At 37.2% G+C, this 19,549-nt stretch overlaps 1 protein-coding gene across 12 annotated transcripts in view; it reads right to left on the reverse strand.

Annotated features, from left to right (window-relative positions):
• NRG1 (neuregulin 1) overlaps positions 1–19,549 on the reverse strand; it is a 1,026,134-nt gene that overhangs the window by 36,149 nt on the left and 970,436 nt on the right. For all 12 annotated transcript variants that reach the window (XM_057537368.1, XM_057537369.1, XM_057537367.1 and 9 more), the window contains one exon: positions 341–470. In XM_057537368.1, coding sequence (XP_057393351.1) covers positions 341–470 — 130 coding nt within the window. The remainder of the gene's footprint in view (positions 1–340; positions 471–19,549) is intronic.

Consider the following 19,549-nt stretch of genomic DNA (forward strand, 5'->3'; position numbering starts at 1 on the left):
ACATTGGATGGAAACGTAGGTATCCAAAGTTCCAGACCTCTACGATATTTGCACATCTCTCTTAGGTAACAACGAGGAAAACCATGAGGAAAGCAACTTTATAAATATGAAGGCAAAAAAAAAAACAAAACCCACCTTGAAAAAAGCAAAATAACATCCTGGATATAACAGAGAAGATGATAAATGGTATGAACTTTTCACAACACTTTAAAAATAAAACAGCATTATTCAAAAGGATGCAACGAAATTGGAAAAAGCAGCTACAATACATCATGAGACATGGAATCATCTAAAAGAAGCAGTCATGGACATAAGCCACACAGAGGATTTCTTTTCTTACTTGCACAAGTATCTTGAGGGGTTTGAAAGGTCTTTCACCATGAAGCACTCGCCTCCATTCACACAGAAAGTTTTCTCCTTCTCTGCACACTTGACAAGATGGCTTGTCCCAGTGGTAGATGTAGATGTGGCTGGATAAAAGATAAAGAAGGGGAAAGGTTTATACCCATCTTTCCCTCTTCTAAGCAGCCTTTAATCTTAAATTCTCTTAAAAGGAAGAGTTCATATAAGATATGGCGTACTCCACTAAACTTTCAGGCTTAATAAACAACAGCAAAGACGTTAAGTACTTTCTGGGTGTAATTAAATATAATAAAATTATAAAAGGGTAATTATAGTTAATTAATTTAATTATAATTAAATAGGCAACAGGTTCAACATTTCTTATAACTAATACTTTATCTTCTAAGGAAGTTGGAAAAGAGAACATCTATTGTCATTAAGAAAAATACATTTTCCAGGAAGGCTCAAAAATAATGACATAAATTCATATCAGTGCAGCTGAATGTAGATATCAATTTTTAATGGCAACTCATTGATAAAATTATTTTATTTTGATATTATGTGTTATATGTGTATGGACTTGATATTTTTTAGACATAATGTATAGCAAAGAAAAATACAAGGTGGCTTATTTGTTCCTAATGAAAAAAATATTATTAATTGAGTATGTATTAATGTATAGATCAGGGGGCATTCTGTTCAAAATTTCCATTCTATTCTAATTTATACTCAGAAGAATTATTATTGAATGTCTGATTGCCATCACGCTTTTGAAGAAATGCAAAGACAGTCTAACATTGCTGCAAATGTAGAATAAAGCACTGCAAAATTCATCCATTCTGAAGTAGGAGTAGAAACAAGTTTTAATTTTGGTTTGCAACGTCTTCATGTGATAAATCTGATTATTCACTGGCCTTCAAACTTCACAGTTATTGGAAAGTCAGGCTGACACTGATTGCTCCACCATTAGGTGCAGGGATTAAATGAAGCCAAAGTCCTGAGACTGTAAGAGCATTTAGTCTCAGAACTTCTCCCCACTTACAGTATTGGGAGCACCTTAAACACTGCTCAGTCTCAACCCCAAACAGTCTAACTTACAACATAATGTTGATCACTGACATTATCAGGATGAAATGTAAAACCAATGTGTCCAGCCAATGAAGATTCTATTTACTTTCCCGGGGTAGGGAGAGTCCAACTTCAGACATAGGTTTTTCTCGTCGATTATCTGACTCATTCTTAGTGACTTTTAATTCTTTGTCTTCCTTATCAATTTCTATTTTACGATTTGCGTGTGAAACTCAGATGCCCTTGTTTATTTTATTTGACCTGTCGTATTTTTCCATTTTCTCCTGCCTTTCTTTTTCGTTTCCTTCACAAGCGCACATTTTGCTTTGACATTCAACCTAATTGTGACCCTAACTCTGCTTGATTTTTACTCTACCTGATTGAAATACTCAGCATCTGATTATTCAGTTTCTAAACGACTCGAGGCCTTTCTTGTCTCTTATTCTCCTGTCTAAGGCATGTTTGGGACCATTTCTCTGTTCTCACCATGGCTTTCAGGAGGAACAGCAAAGGACAGTCAAAATGATTTGCCCTTTGGAGACAGATCTGGTTCAAATTCCATTTCCTACTAGCTTTGTGTCCTTGAGCAAGTCACCTAACCATCCAGATGGTCAATTTTCCCATTTAGAAAACAGGGTAAGGGCACTCTTACAGGACTCTTATAGAAATAAAAGGAATTGGTACAAAACTGGCATCTGATGAATAATAGCAGGTATGATTACTGAACAAGTAGGGAAGAATCTTAATTTTGGTATCTATCAATCAGATGTAAAATTTGATAATAGAAATATGAAGATTTCAAAGAGGCATGCTTTCCTTGAATCATTACTATGGGTAATTAAGAACTGGGTCAATTTTCAAATTATTCCAACACAAAGTCCTTTTCAGAATGCATTTCCAGGTGTCCAGCTCAGGTCTACAAACCCAACCAAAAGAACCAGGGAGAGTGAGGAGAGAGGTGATTTTACCCTCTGCTAGCAGCTACACTTTTACCGTCTTTATCAGGAAGAGGGGAAACATAACTTGCATCCTTTGGTCTATAAAATCATAGAGTAGACAATTTCTACACATCACTTAGCAAAGATTTTAACATAATATTACATCTTCATGTGAAAAACTATTTACTTAGGTGCTATGGATATTTTCAACCATGGCGACTTAGTGTAAAAAAACATTAGGAGGGAGTTTGTCTTAAATGTTAAAGGTTTTGTGCTTATGAGTTTCAACTGCTGACAGGGATCTATGGGATGACAAATTGGGCAGAGTATTTTTGCCGAGGGGACCACCTGCAGTGTTCTGTCACCATCATTCCTGCAAAGGGGCTCTGAGCCTCAAGCAGACCCCAGTGGTCCCAGAATCCCTGACAGGCTGCTAAGAATTACCCCTCATCCAAACTGGGCAGCAAACACTGCAGCAGGCTCTTTCAGAACAAATGCTGAGGCTTTTATTAAAAACAACAAAATCAACCCCCTCCTCACCAAAGCAGACCCTCCATATTAATTGCAAACTTACAATGAAAATTAGCTGTGACAGAAACAAGAGACAGAAACATCATACCTATTCCTTGGATTTTCTGATCTTGCATTATCAAATAAGTAGGATTAAGAAATGTGGGTTAAAACTAGAAACAATCCTTTTTTTTTCAGTCCTTTAAAAGTATTTTTCTTGACATGATTATCCTTTGAATTATCCTGCAGCTCTGAGTTATGACACATTCATTTGAAAAATTCTTAGATCATGACTTGACACTAGGAATGGGATAGTTGATAATAAAATAATTCTTGGAGAAAATGAAGTAGCAACTCTCTTACGTGTCTTACGCTTTTATCCTTTAGTAGCAGCAAGAACAAAAATGATCATGGAATTGCAAAGCAGCAGGTAACTCCCAGGTGACACAAAGTGTGGACCAACTGGGTACAGCTGTTCTGAACCAACAGCCAAACACAGGAATAAGTTGTAATTGTCAGAAGAACCTGGGATCTGGATGGTGATATATGCACCTTTCAGATTTTTGCCAAGTTTCCTTATATTCTCCTTAGTTGACTGCAGTGCAGTCAGCCCTAAGCAGATCTATAAATTTTGCAGTGATATCCTTTCACTTTGGCCTATATACGCTGTATTGCTAAGTCAGTTTCCATTTGGTAATTCTGCCAGAAATGAATGAAACAGACAAAGCAGGTTCTCAAACCAAACTGTGGAAACAGCATTCTTTCTGGGGGAGCTGGCAGGAGTTTATCAGGGGTAAAGCTAACAGTTTTGCCAACAGAATGTGCTTTTGATATATAAAAGATGACCTTCATAGCTGTTCCTGGAAGAAGGTGACATAGATCTCACTCATTCAGTCCTTAATAAACACTGCTTCCCTCGGCTTTGTAACTAGTTTGTCATAATCTGGGAGTCTGTCAACTTCTAGTAAGTGCTAACTGGACAGCAATTAGGAACACTGATAAGTGTGACTTCACTACTTTTACGTTTGTCATTTATATGAACGTTTTATCCCAAACACACTTTCCTTGGGATGTTACCAATTACAAAATTATAAGGAAGAAAGTATAAGTACAGCAGTTAACTTGTTACCAGAGAATTTCTTCCGAGTGTTTTACTCTCCACCCCGTCTGTCTTGGTAGCATAGATCAGGACTAGGGACCATTCTGGGGAAGTCTGAACAGTTTCTCTGACTTAGCCAAGGATTTGGACACTAAGATTACCATTTAAAGATTCCCCAAATCCTGCACCAGGAAATAGGATTCCTTCCTTTCTAGCCTCCCCTCCCTTCCCTAACCCTTCTCCTCCCTCCCACCCTCCTTCCCTCCCTCCCTTCTTTTTTCCTTCCTTTCACAGTTCTTTAATGACCGCCTATTATATGCGAGGCATAATAATAACAACTAAAGTTACTGGGGTTGAAAATTGTAAGACTGTAAACAATTCTCCCTAAAAGGAGATCTTTATAGATGAAATGTAGTGAAATGACCCTGGAGTTAGCTGAGAAGAATCAGGGGGCCAAGGCACAATTTTGCCAATTACTAGCGGTGGGACTCTGGTCCAGCTACCTGCCTCAGTATACTCAGCTGCAAAAATGAGGTATCGCAGGGTTGCTGCAAAGTTTGATAAAACACTTTGTCAGTTGCAAAACTGCACACAAATAGAGGATATGTTTCCATTACTAACGGCGTAAATATGGAACAAAGAGAAGCAAAAACATTTCTGTCCAGACACTGTAAGTACATATAATCAAGCCTCGAATGTTGTTTCTTAGCAAATTATTCTTCTACAAAATGTGAAGAGATGGTCTGATTTGGAGGGGTAACCACTGAATGATTGCAAAGCATCAAGTAAATATCAATAATTTACTCTATTTAACTTTTTCAAAACCACTGTCAATAATTTATACCCATTCTATTGGCTTACAACATAAAACTGAACAATCTGAGTTAAAAGAAAAAGAAGCTATCTTAAATGTGTAATTATTTTCAACTTTCCAGATCCACACAATTCTCCAATATTTCTTAAAAAAAATTTTTTTATTGAAGTATAGTTGATTTACAATATCATGTAAGTTTCAGGTGTAATTCTCTAATATTTCTGACCGAGTTTCCAAGTTACATGAATTCATTGTAGTTATAATCTTGTGTTTTATTGTAACAGTTTAAAAACTCTAAAATATTTAAAAATAGTATGATGTCCATAGAATATGGGCCATAGTATAAACTTTGTTTATAACTCAACATTTTGGAAATCACGTACTATTGCACACTTTAGTAAATACACAGGATAAAACTTTGAGGAGTAATTAAGTGTTCTCTGCTCATTATTCAATATTTTCCCATGGAATCACACAGTATTTCCTATAGAATGCCAGCCTTTTTCTGCTCAGAGACAGGCTAAAAAGAAAATAATGCTGGAAAGGATGGTTCCCTTTCTTGCTTGTGTTAAGTGGTGTTTTCTTTATCAGTGAAGTAGACAGCACTAACAGACCAGGGCCATTACACAAATGCAAACTACTGATAAGAAGCCAGTCTCTTCTTCTTTGACAATTAGCAGGAATTAGTATGAGTGTATAGTGTTTACCCCAAGAAGCAATCATTAGCTCCTATCTTCCCTGAACAATGAGCCCTGACTAGGAGTTTTTAGCACAATTCTTAACGATTTACTCGCAGAAGATTAAATCACTCTCTGCAGTTTTCTCAATAACATATACAAATATTAACAATTTTTATATTCTAACATGAAACTGTCAATCGCTACAAAGTTGTAGGTTTTTGTTTTAAATCCTTACCTGTGATATCTTCCATGGCTATGTATTTAGAAATCTGCATGCATTCTTACTCTTTGATCTCCCAGTTTTAAAAAAAAATCTGAAATTATTATTCTTGCTCAGAATATAGCTCCTCAGCAATTATGTACCAGAGCACTTTGAACTTCTACTGGGAGGAAATGCTTATGTGGTTCCTGAAAATGACGCTCTGGCTCAGAAGCTGAGCAGGAAAAAGCCGTGCCACCTAATGCAGCTTCTATAGATGCCAATGGAAGGACGGGGGAGGCATTAGTTCTCCAAAGGAAAATCCAGAGCCAGACTCAGAACCACTAAAGCATCACCATTCTGGGTTGGCATTTTTTTGCAAGTAGTAATTCAATCCGTTGCTGAATAGCAAATAGGTACTTAAGAAAAAAATGATAGGAGAAGATCAAAGAAACCCATCCTGACTTGGAGGTTCCCAGAGCCCATCTCCTTGGCCTCTCCTCTACTGAGCTCTGCTATAGAAACAAACAGGGAAGCCAGGGAAGAACCATCACGAGACCAGAAATGGAACCAGAACTTTCTAAAGTAGAATTAGGGCATCTCAATTCATGGACCTCAGGACTTGGTAATATGGTAGATTACCTACAAGGTGAGAGTCTGTCCAAAGAATAAGCCGACACCAAGGGCTGATGGAGGTTAACTGGTTTAAGTAGTGAACTTGAGCTTTGGCATCATAACACACATAGAATGGTGGACCGAAAAGAATCTTCACATATTGTATAATTTATCCCATATTGAAAAAAAAAGATACAGATCATCTCAAAAGAACAGTTTTGTAGTCTTACATCAAATACCTCCAGCTAAAAATTCACAAAAGTGTACAGGCTGCCCAAGGTCACATAAGTGAATTTGGACATGCTTGTTTTCCGTTTTCTGACATGTACAGTGGGGCTGAAGTAGGTTAATAGGATTGCCTTTAGATCCCTCCCTCCCTTACAAGCTCTCAGGGCAGACCCTAATATTTTTTCTTCTTCTTCAGCAGAATGAAAAGTGACCCTTGGGTGTTTCTCCTCATAAAACAAAATTCTAATTTTTGTTATAACACTGAGCTCATTTGTAGCTAAACAGAAAGCAGATCCTAAGTTCCCAGCAGTTGCTGAGCAAATGCTTTGGTGTCATTAGATAGTGTTCTCCTTAGAAAAATAAAAATTGTCAACAAAGGTTATTTTTCAAACACAGAAGTGGCTTTTTTTTTTTCTTTTTTTCTGACAGCACATTTCACTCATGACACAGTGTAATCATTCTAGTCTACTACTTCTTAGAGCAACATGTCAATGGCATAAATGCCTTCTAGGATGTCTTAGCTTTTCTAAAGAAGAAGGAGTCTCCTCCCACAGTGGATGGCTGGCCGGGTGGTTACAAGAAAGCTACATCTTCTTCCTTACAAAGCCAATAATCTTCTCTTAGCTAAGAAGCCAGCTCCAAAAATACAGTTCTGCTATATATTTTCTACTAATCACTGACAGTTTTATCTGAGTATAAAATTTCCATAGCCAGAAGTCAACGAACTTTCAAGCTGTTCCTTGAATCTTTTCCTATCAACACCTACTCTAAAGGAGTAAGATCCATCTAGCCTACAAAGCAAATATTAGCAGTCAGTTGACTGGCTTAATTTGATATATTTATAGATCTCATCAGGCTAAAGGTAGAAGGGGCACATTCTTTACTGTATTCTGCATATTTTACCAGTATCAATTTGGTTGGGAGAAGGTCATGTCAATGTAAAAAATGTTAACCTGTCATTTTCCAAATTACTCAAAAGTTTGGAGCATCAAACAGAACACATCAAAACAAAGGGAGGGGCTTCCCTGGTGGCGCAGTGGTTGAGAATCTGCCTGCTAATGCAGGGGACACGGGTTCGAGCCCTGGTCTGGGAAGATCCCACATGCCGCAGAGCGGCTGGGCCCGTGGGCCACGGCTGCTGAGCCTGCGCGTCTGGAGCCTGTGCCCCGCAGCGGGAGGGGCTGCGATGGTGAGAGGCCCGCGCACCGCGATGAAGAGTGGTCCCCGCACCACGATGAAGAGTGGCCCCCACTTGCCGCAACTGGAGAAAGCCCTCGCACGAACCGAAGACCCAACACAGCCAAAAATAAATAAATAAATAAATAAAGTAGCTATAAAAAAAAAAAATTAAAAAAAAAAAAAAAACAAAGGGAAATGATCAAGGATTCAGTTACTTGGCAAGCTGCTGAAATTACCATGTGACACTTAATGACATAGGTTAATTTATTCATCAACCAAAATACATTTAGAAATGAAAGTAGACGAAAGGTCAAAAGACAGAAACTATGAGGCAAATTCATTATCTTATTCATCAAATTAAAAAAAAATCATGGCATATCAAAAATAAAAGCCATATGGTCATTTCAATAAATAGAGAATCAACACTGATGAGATTGAAAATCAACTTCTCTAAAACTATCTACAAAGTATTCTTACCCCCAAAAATTAAATCTGAATTTAATCAAGCATTCAGATACAGCTACTAATTTACAGGAAGAACACAGGTTAGAGGAACATATAAAAGAACACCATGGGATGCAATCAGCAAAGCCCAATCTATGGAGAACCATACAGGGAAAATAACCTGATTTCTTAAAAAAAAATTAAAAGAAGATAAAAAGACAAAGAGAGCTAGAGCTAGAGACAGACCAAAGGGTGAGAGAAAAGAAAAACCTAAAATATAGACACTAAAAAGAGACATTAAATCAATTGCAATGAGTGAAACTTATTTGGATCCTGATGTAAGAGGAAATCTGATCACTGATTACAAAGGGTTATCATTAATTGGTATATGTGTCATATACTACCTAAAGCAATCTACTGATTCAATGCAATCCCTATCAAACTACCAATGGCATTTTTTCACAGAACTAGAACAAAAAATCTCACAATTTGTCTGGAAACACAAAATACCCCGAATAGCCAAAGCAATCTTGAGAAAGAAAAACAGAGCTGGAGGAATCAGGCTCCCTGACTTCAGACTATACTACAAAGCTACAGTAATCAAGACAATATGGTACTCGCACAAAAACAGAAATATAGATCAATGGAACAGGATAGAAAGCCCAGAGACAAACCAATGCACATATGGTCACCTTATCTTTGATAAAGGAGGCAAGAATATACGATGGAGAGAAGACAGCCTCTTCAATAAGTGGTGCTGGGAAAAGTGGACAGCTACATGTAAAAGAATGAAACTACACCCCCTAACACCATACACAAAAATAAACTCAAAATGGATTTAAGACCTAAATGTAAGGCCAGACACTATCAAACTCTTAGAGGAAAACATAGGCCGAGCACTCTATGACACAAATCACAGCAAGATCCTTTTTGACTCACCTCCTAGAGAAATGGAAATAAAAACAAAAATAAACAAATGGGACCTAATGAAATGTAAAAGCTTTTGCACAGCAAAGGAAACCATAAACAAGACCAAAAGACAACCCTCAGAATGGGAGAAAATATTTTCAAATGAAGCAACTGACAAAGGATTAATCTCCAGAATTTACAAGCAGCTCATGCAGCTCAATATCAAAAAAACAAACAACCCAATCCAAAAATGGGCAGAAGACCTTAATAGACATTTCTCCAAAGAAGATATACAGATTGCCAACAAACACATGAAAAGATGCTCAACATCACTAATCATTAGAGAAATGCAAATCAAAACTACAGTGAAGTATCACCTCACACCGGTCAGAATGGCCATCATCAAAAAATCTACAAACAATAAATGCTGGAGAGGGTGTGGAGAAAAGCACTCTTGCACTGTTGGTGGGAATGTAAATTGATACAGACACTGTGGAGAACACTATGGACGTTCCTTAAAAAACTAAAAATAGAACTACCATACAACCCAGCAATGCCACTACTGGGCATATACCCTGAGAAAACCATAATTCAAAAAGAGTCATGTACCACAATGTTCACTGCAGCACTATTTACAATAGCCAGGACACGGAATCAACCTCAGTGTCCATCGACAGATGAATGGATAAAGAAGATGTGGCACATATATACAATGGAATATTACTCATCCATAAAAAGAAACGAAATTGAGTTACTTGTAGTGAGGTGGATGGACCTAGAGTCTGTCATACCGAGTAAATGTAAATAGATAGCTATTGGGAAGCAGCCGCATAGCACAGGGAGATCAGCTCAGTGCTTTGTGACCACCTAGAGGGATGGGATGGGGAGGGTGGGAGGGAGACGCAAGAGGGAGGGGATATGGGGGTGTATGTATACGTATAGCTGATTCACTTTGTTGTACAGCAGAAACTAACACAATATTGTAAAGCAATTATACTCCAATAAAGATGTTAAAAAAATTTGGTATATGTGTCAAATGCATTATGGTTATGTTTAAAAATAGCCCTTATCTTTCAGAGATACATGCTGAAATATTTATACACTGAATAATAAGATGTCTGGGATTTACTTTAAAATAGTAAGAGGGAAGGGAAGTGAGTGAAATCAGGATAAAACACAACTGATAACTGCTGAACTGGATGATGGCTCCATGGAAATTTGTTATATCATTCTTGGTACTTTCATACGTTCAATATGCATGTTTAAATTTATACATATATATGTACATGTTTTAATATATGCTTATATACATTTAAAACTTAAAAATGCAAAAATATCAATTTCAGCCTTTTCAAAACATGTCTTTATAAAGTGGAATTAGAATGATACTCTGTGCAACCTAAAGATGCTGACCGTTAGCCACCAATCTAAAACATACTTAACCCTGAAACTCCTGGAGGGGTGCTTTCCTTAATATCAAGAACAAGCCAAGAATGGTGACTACTGGTGCTACTATTTAACACTGCTCTGAAAGTTCTAGCCAATGCAACAAGACAGGAATAACAAATTGTGGTACAACTGTAGGAAATGAGGAGATAAAATAAGCACTATTAGAAGATGATATGATTGGATACCAGTAATACTTAGCAAGAAAACCTAATAAAATAAAAGGATTATATTCGCAACAGCAATAGGAACTATAAATCAATTAGGTCAGCTAGGTGTGAACCTAACAATAAATACGCAGAATAGGAGATACTTTCAAAGGGTAATATATTAAGAAGGGGAACTGGGTCTGTGCTTGGGGTAGAAGAAGGCATTATATTAAAGGGAAAACCAAATGAATTTATGGAGGTAGAAAAATGAATGTCATGTTCGGTGAAAGGTGTAGTTCAGTTTGGGAGATGGATCATAAATAGGGAGGTGAAGTTAATGAGGCTATAAAATAATAATACATCCATATTAAAGAAGCCCTTGGCAACCTGGCTGGAATTAATATTTAATCTGTAGGTCATGGAGAGAGTTGGGTTTTTGCTTATGGCCATGATTAATACAATTAATGGCCTATTCTATAGCCTTTGGAAAGGGAGAAAAACAGAGATGAGGAGACCAGTGAAGAAGCTGATACAAAGGTCTAGATGAGAAGGGAAGATTGCTCAAAGTAGCACAGTAATGATGGGAGAGGAATCAGCACCATACTGAAGAATTAACACTACTTTGTATTCATATACATTAAAATTAAGCAAGAACCAAACGCTGGGGTTTGTATTTCACACCTTGTATTGCACCTCTTTCTAAGGCATTCAAACTGCCTAACACATGTTTTCTCTTTATTCTTCACACATTCTAGGAAATACCCATGATATTATTAGACAGAGGAACTGTGGCCCATTCTCAATACTCAATAGTCATTGGTAAAATTAAAATGTCAAGTCTTATAGCCACAACTACACGACTAACGGTTTCCTAATTTAAGTATACCATGCCTGTTGATATAAAGGAACCCATGACTAGCAGACAGTATCATAGTTGGCCTGAAAGTCTAAGTTACACAGATGATCATGGTAGTGATATTCCTAAAAGTTATGAAAGCATCTCCCTGACAGGAAATGATTCCCGACAAATCATTTTAAGTAATCTATATTTTCAGTGTCGTGCATAAAGGCGCCTCTATAGAAGTATAGAAAAAAAATGGGGTCCGGACAACACAGACACCATCTTCCAAGGGTTCCAGGTTGGAGCCAGGCCTCTTTGATCAGTGGATCTGTAACACAACAAGCCTGAAGAATATTCCTTAGAAAGGCACCTTTGCAGCTCTAAAACCCCAGACAGTCCATTGTTACACACCATTTAGCCAAGTTACAGCAATTCTGTGTTTGTGTGATGGCTGTAGACATAAAGAGCCAAGCTCTGGTCCCATAAGTTCAGCATTTTCCTCACTGAGGCCAAAGGTTGCTGCGTATAAAGGAATGAAGCCGTAAAAGTATGTTCAGAACATAAGAATCTTGCTCTCTAACACTTGGCTAATTTCAGTGCATGTATTTTCCCAGAACTCCCTGGAGTTCCTTGTTCCCAGGTTTGTGATCAGAATAGCAAAACATCCCTCTCTGTAAGAGGATGTGTCATAAGATGTGTATCTGCAGTTTTTAGGGTCCTAGCACAAATTCTCTGTCACCAAATAACACACGGAAACCTAACTTTTTTCAATACCGCTATTGCCATTTACACGTGGCCAATCTGAACAGGAATAAAACAAGGTTTCAAAAACACAAATAACTTTATTTCCTTATTTATTTTTCTTCAGTATTTTTTTTATTGAAGTATAGTTGATTTACAATGCTGTGTTCATTTCTGCTGTACAGCAAAGTGATTCAGTTATACATATATACATTCTTTTTTTATATTCTTTTCCATTATGGTTTATCATAGGGTACTGAATATAGTTCTCTGTGATGTACAGTAGGACCCTGTTATTTCTTCATTCTATATAGAAAAGCTTACATCTGCTAACCCCAAACTCCCACTCCATCCCTCCCCCAAACCCCCTCCCCCTTGGCAACCACCAGTCTGTTCTCTATGTCTGTGATTCTGTTTCTGTTTCATAGATAGGTTCATTTGGAAAACACACATAACTTTAAATGCTTCATCTCAAGAAAACTTTTTGCCCTGCCCCGCAGAGGACCAGCTGGTCTCATAATACTTAGTTCATCACAGGTCTTGTTTTTCTAAAGAACATATTCTTTTTAGGTTAGACGTGGGGATGGGGATGGCGGGAGGAAATGTGACAGTCAAATCCTGCGCCTTTACAGGAACTGGCCCAAAATTATAAATTAACCTTGACTACATTATCCCTAAAGAAGCTTTCCTTCAAGTCTTGGGGTTTTTGTGGTGTTTTGTTTTCAATTTCTGGGCCCTGACACTCAAGCTGAACAGACACCTGTTTTTCTACTGTTACCATTAAAGCTTGTTGTTCAATAAAAAAGGAAACAGACAGGTGCACACTTTGAACTCTTTTTCCAAAGTACACAATATTTTTTTAAAAACTGGAGCCATGTGTTCAGTGTCTTACTGTCATCATCTGGTCTAGCTGTTTTATATATCTACGCCATTCGCTTGTTGGAAAAACTCAATCATCATCCTGCTTACAGGTAAACCAAAAAGGGCACGCTGAAGTACGTCATGAAAGAAAGGTAGAGTAGAGGTCAAGGTCTTATCTGAGCTGCCTGGCTATTTCCCTGCACTGCCAGAAACAGGGAATATTAAGAAGGTCCATACGTAGAATCTTAGTTGTAATTTATTAGTTGTTTTTCCTGGCGTTGATATATCTATCTGTGTATATGGACTAATAAAACACTTCCATCTCCTGAAGCTATAATAATTCAGAATGGCTGAGGTCTTCCCCCCTTTCAAATATAAACCATTTCTGTAGACAGTGCAAGTCTGTGTTTAATACAGATCTTTGTTCTTTCCATCCATTACTAAAGTGCTTCATAGTCAAACACGGATGAGGGAAACAGTGTAAAGCAGGGAAGAGGGGCTGTGTGAGCACATCAGCTGTAAGGGAACCACGGCTCTACAAAGCCACCCCAAATTCAAAGCAGGCAGAACCCAATTCTTGGCCAGGTCCACTTTGCCAGTTTAACTCCCCCAGAGTTCTTGCAGAGGAGCCAAATGTCTTCAGTTGAGATCTGTCATTTATCCAAAAGCTTTTAAGAAGTCAAACACTTTGCAAGACCAAATAGTAAATCTAGTAGGAATCTGCGTTGCTCTTCTGCTCACATAGGCATTGCCAACACCTAGTGAGAATTCTCCAGTTCAGTAACTACTGAATCCAGCGACTACCATAATGGGGAGACACAGGCAGTGTTATAATTCTGAACCCCACTACGGGAGAGTTCACAGACAGGCAAGTTCTGGTTATATTTCTTAGCAGAAACAAGGCTTCCTAGGCAATGGAGATCTTATTAATAAGAAGAAACCAGACCTTGGACCCTGTTCTTTGAAAAGACCTGTTTGATTCATGGCTTTTCCCTTAAGAACGCCTTACTTCTGAAGAATAGTGAAATATAGAATGCTTTTGTCAAAAGAGTCAGAGATTTTTTCTTGATTACACACCTTTCTGGTGTGTTGGATACTCAATCCCAGGGATGTAAATGTCTTCATAGAGATCAGTTCCAGATGCGTGATCTTTTCTGTTGAGAAACTCGCTTCTCCCTGCACCTTAATGCCTAATGTTCTATACCCAAAACTAGAGCGCTTAAATTTTTCTCAAAGTCTGAAGAACTCAGGGAAGTGAGTCATAGTTCTACAGATGCCACACAAGTTCCTGGAATTAAATGGTGATAATGAAAAAAGGATCTTAATTAGAAGACAGATGTTGTTAGAACTCAGTAATCCTTCACTGCCCCTTCACACTGTTTTCCATTAAAAGGTTATCAGAACCTGTCAAGTGGTTACGTGGATCCATCACAGCCACTAGATTAGGCCTGAAGTGCATGCTTGGGAAGCTAACTCTCTACTTGCCAGAGCACTCTGTGTGTGTGTGTGCGTGCGTGTGTGTACGTGTGCATGTGTGTGCGTATGTGTGTGTGCACGTGCGTGTCTGTGACTACAGCTTTCCTTCCTTAGAAAATCAAACTGCACTCTGTTACCCATTGGCTTAAAGCCTGCTTTATATTCTTAGATTTGTTTTGTAGAAAAAAAGTGACAGGAACTGAAGGATTCATTGGTAAATAAGGATGGAGGCTATTTTGTCCTTAACGCAATCTCATCACTCCTGGAATCAAAGCTCTTTCCCTCTTGGGCCTTTATAAGGGCCCAAGATATCCCATGATTCCCCCCCCCATTTTTGCTTTCTAGACTTCCTGTGGCTTTTTGTCTAATCAGTTGACATTAGTCCATCATAAAGCCAAATGTAATTTTAAGCAGACTGAATAAAAACGAATTCATTATTTACCAATATTACTAAAATACATGATTATCCTTTAAAGTATTTCAAATTCAGTTTTATCCTTTGCCAAATTCAATCCTCCAAATATCCACCTAGTGATTTTGTCTGTTTTCATTTTTTGTTTGTTTGTTTGTTTTCAGGATTTGAAGACAATTTCATCTGTGAATTATTTTAGTTGTAAATAACACATTTTAGTTGCTCAAAGGTGAGCAAGCAGAACACACGGATGAACAGATGGAAGTTGTAAGTGAATGCATAGTGTCAAAATATTTCTTCTAAAGTCAGAACTAGGCATTGGCAAATCCACAGTAATAACCACAGAAAATGTCGGCCATGCATATTTTTAAAACAAAAAAAAAAACCTTACCCACGAATGTCAGAGAGAAAGTAAACAAAAAAGTAGTCTGATGGTGGATGGTAGAGAAGGAGAGAGAACAGGAAGGCTTTTGCTTCTAGGAAAACTTAGCACTTCTCGGGACCCAACGGTGAATCTGAAGTTCAATTCAATTAGAAACGTCTGGGATGCCAGCTTTGTGATATAAAGAAGGATGTAACATCCTTCAGGGAATAAACTTAGTCACAGGAGGGTTTACTGCAACTGGTAGGATTTTTGATGCTCAAGTGAAAGGTGGTCACTTCCCTCGGTTTGTTCTTTCCTGTTGAATGCACCATATTCCTTGGGCTGAGAGGCTGGAAAATTGCAATTTATGGTGAAGTCTAGCTTCAAATCCTGACATGAAGTTGGGGTTTCCTATGCAGAACTCTAATAGTAGCAACATGGCAACAAGAAAACTTAACAGAAGTTGAAGAAGTCTAACGAAATGGAATCTATTAAATGGGCAATGTGATCTATGTTGCTGGAATCACATTCTAGAGACAGGCAACCCAAGTATATATGCACAGGTCAAAAGAGAGAAGGTGACTGAACTAGGAATTGCATCCTGGTCTTCTGACTTGTGGGACCAGTGCTCCAGGCTCTAGATGACACTGCTGACCATCTGACAAACCCTGTGAAAGAAGTCATGAATGATCCAACTCTAGACATACGAAATATACCTGATTTATTAAAATGCTTCCTCTGTTTTATAAGAAACTCTGTGACTAGGCATAGCATGAGGTCAGAACAAAGTTCCAACTATTCTTAGATCAGAGAACCATGGGAGCAGAGGTCCAGACGGATGGAATCCATCACTATCATAACTCATGACAAGAAATACCATGGGTGGCACTGAAGTCTTAGCCATAAGTACCCTGAAAATGATCAGGAGCATTTTATAATCCAAATAACAAAGAGATCACACCCTCATTGCTCAGCTAAACCTGATGACTTAATAAGGTAAAAATGACATGTTCTAAGGTGGATGAGAGAAGTAATAATTTTAGGGAGGTAGACAGGGATCTGTACTGATTCCAAACATAGAACTTGCTATGCGTAGCATTCCCAATTCCCCAGGCATAAATTAAAATAAGAAACAAGCACCTTAAAAAGTATTCAAAAGTTGAAGAACAGGCATGGTTGCTAACTAGGAAGAGAATGCTAAATTTCTCCATCACAATTCTCTCGTTCCCTACTCCCAACCCTTTTTGTCAAAAAAAAAAAAAAAAAAAGATAAGAACGAATATGTCTGGTTATCATTCTGCAAAGGTTCCTAGACTCTTTGCAGGCAAGTCCCACTAAATATATCACCCAAAAGGGAAGTTAAATTGAAAAAGAATAAAAGGTTATAAAAAATTAAATTGGATTGTCATCATTACCTGTGATAGAAACTGCCCTTTTCTGTCCCAGAAGCATGAATGTCAGAAAGAATGTCTTGATTCTTTCACATGGTAGAGTTGAAGTCTACAAAGTACTGCTTGGGAAATGGTTTCTACAAAATGTCAGAAACGAAACCATCAGATTCATTACGGGCTCAAAGAGAAAAGTACAAGGAAAAGGGCCATGTCCAGCTTACTAGCCACTCAGGTGAATTCTCCTGCCCAGAAATCTTAAAAAGTAGTGGCCATCTTTCTGGGAATACAACCTTTCTGTTGTCTTTCTCATTAATAGAAGAAATAAATCTACCCATTATTAATAGTCATATTTCTAGAATATGACCCATCACAAATTATATCCCAATGAAGCTAAGAGTTAAACACCAAAGAGCTCAGTAAATATGCTCACAACTACCATTTCTACTGGGCATGCTATTTACCATCTTCTGGCTTTAAGATAATCTTCAAGGTAGATAAGGGAAAAGCACAAAAGAAATAAGAAGCAGAAAGAGAAGACATTTTATGATTGCAAAGATGGAAGAATTCTCTGGATATTATATTTTCACTTTAAGCATCTTCCTCTTGATATCATAAAACTTTATCCTTTTCTACAGTAATCTTGTCATTTGAAGTAGAAATCATATTCACCTAGCCCAGTAGCGGTTTCCTTTTTTGAGGGGAGGAGAAATAAATGCTAAAGAAACTCAAAAGTTGTCTGTATGGTAAAGGCAATACAATTCTTAGCAAAGAACAAGAAGGTGCATATTCATTAAATATCTACAGTGTGCCAGATATTCTAGCCCCATAGTCATCACAATAACCCTAAGAATAGGTAACATTTTATCCTTTTCACAGGTGAAGAGGTTGAAAGAGAAGAATTGCAGGTCTGTGTTCTCAGTGTAATAAATAAAGTAGAGAGAAATTCCAAGGCAGGTTGACTGCAAGGCCCATAATATATCCACTAAAGCATTCCGTCTCATGGTTCTTTCAATCCAGAACTACATATGTGAACTTGTAGTTAAAAATGAATAAAACAACAGAACAATGACATCCTTTCCACAGACTACTAGAGAAGCCATATTCTTCCACCTTCCAGAAAGTATCACTTTCTGAATATTCTCCCTATGTTTGTAAACTGTATGTCAGGAAAACATTACTTTTAGATTATGCATTCTTAGCAGAAGACAGGAGACCAATGTTAGTCACATCAATGTTATTTTAGTCTTAATTCAGGGAAAATGCTCAGTCCGTGTTATCTAGTATTCTATTGTCTGTTTCAGAATAAAATGGTTATCTTTTCCATTAAACTTTCCTAAGAACCAGAAAACCAAACCAATCTTGAATAGTTTAGTCTAAATTGGGAAAGTTATCAAAAATCTGATGATATGACCATCCAGTGTCACAGTGTTGTAATGGGTTCTATCTAACCTCCATTCAAATTATCCTCATTTTTCTTTTTAAAATTCTTTTTTGGAAAATAATTTCATTTTCACTTTTTAATAATCTCCAAGTTAGAAAAAACCACCTCATTTATTTCTTTCTGAAGCTAAAGTAAGAGAAATTATGCATGTACATATTATAAATGCACATACAAATATAAATACACTGAGTTATAGACCTCTTTGGGGAGTATGGCAGCAGAACTATTCCAAATGAAATGCTAAATTTAGTTATGATGCCTGAGCAATATTTAATATTTGCATAAAACATCTGATTGACCTCAATGCAATATTAATACCACTAGATCCTTTAAAAGCTGACTACTCAACAAAGAGATAAGGAGTGAAGAAAAAAATAGGTGTATTTGTAAGAAATGCAGATAAATTACATAAAATGAAAATTATCTCCAGTGACATTTGAAATTAGGCTCATTTTGTTGACTGGTAATTTTTCCTCTAACTTCATTTTCATATAACATAAATCACCCACAAGAAGGTTTTAAAAATGGGTCCTGTGGTAGCGCCCCTAATTGAAAGTCAAATCCTGACTACCAAGTAATTTAAATGAGCAACTATTACAAAAATGTACTTTCTAAAAAGCTAACATAAGACCGTATTCTTCTAGTTAGGTTTTATGTAAGGATCATCTAATCAGAATTGTTTTACATGTTCATCCCTAACAAAACGAATGCTATATATCAGAGAGTGGCAGACATAAAGTGTTCACTAGTGGCAAATGCCTGTAAAGTTGGAACAAAAACGTATAATACCAAGTTAAGTTGCTTAATTTTCATCAACCTCTTCTCTATTAGGTAATACAGTAGCTATTTTACTAATTTTTTATTCAATTGACTCTGTCAGGTCTTATCTTTACTTATTAAAAACTTGAAATATTGCAGGGTAAATCATAGATTTGCTCAAAGTAAGTTAAAGATTGTATATTTATTTCTGCAGCAACATAAGACAGTTTAGGCACACAGTAAAACTGTTACATAGCTTTTCAAGCTATAAGTGCTCGTAAGAGACATGACTAAAATATTGAACTTTGTACTTTCAAATGCACCATTAACATTTTTAGCTTAGAAGCCTTTCTTTCCTAAAAATAAGCAGTCAATGTTAAGCAGAAATGTCAAGAAATCAATACAAAGTAATTAGGAAAAGTGTTTAACGTCCTTGAGAAAAGCTCTGAAGGCAGAAAGGGAGCTTCGACAGAGTGAACAGTCAACATTCCTATGGTTTTTTTTTTCCCTAATAAAAAGAAAAGCCAATCATTTAAATTACTTTATTTAAAAAAATAACCGTATAAATGTCAAATGTCACCCTGGGCCAGATTGCAGTTAATGAGGTTGCTTTCCATTATAAAAATTCATAGCTGAAAACTGC

The sequence above is a fragment of the Balaenoptera acutorostrata genome, chromosome 21, assembly GCF_949987535.1.
Source record: "Balaenoptera acutorostrata chromosome 21, mBalAcu1.1, whole genome shotgun sequence".
Classification (NCBI taxonomy): domain Eukaryota; kingdom Metazoa; phylum Chordata; class Mammalia; order Artiodactyla; family Balaenopteridae; genus Balaenoptera; species Balaenoptera acutorostrata.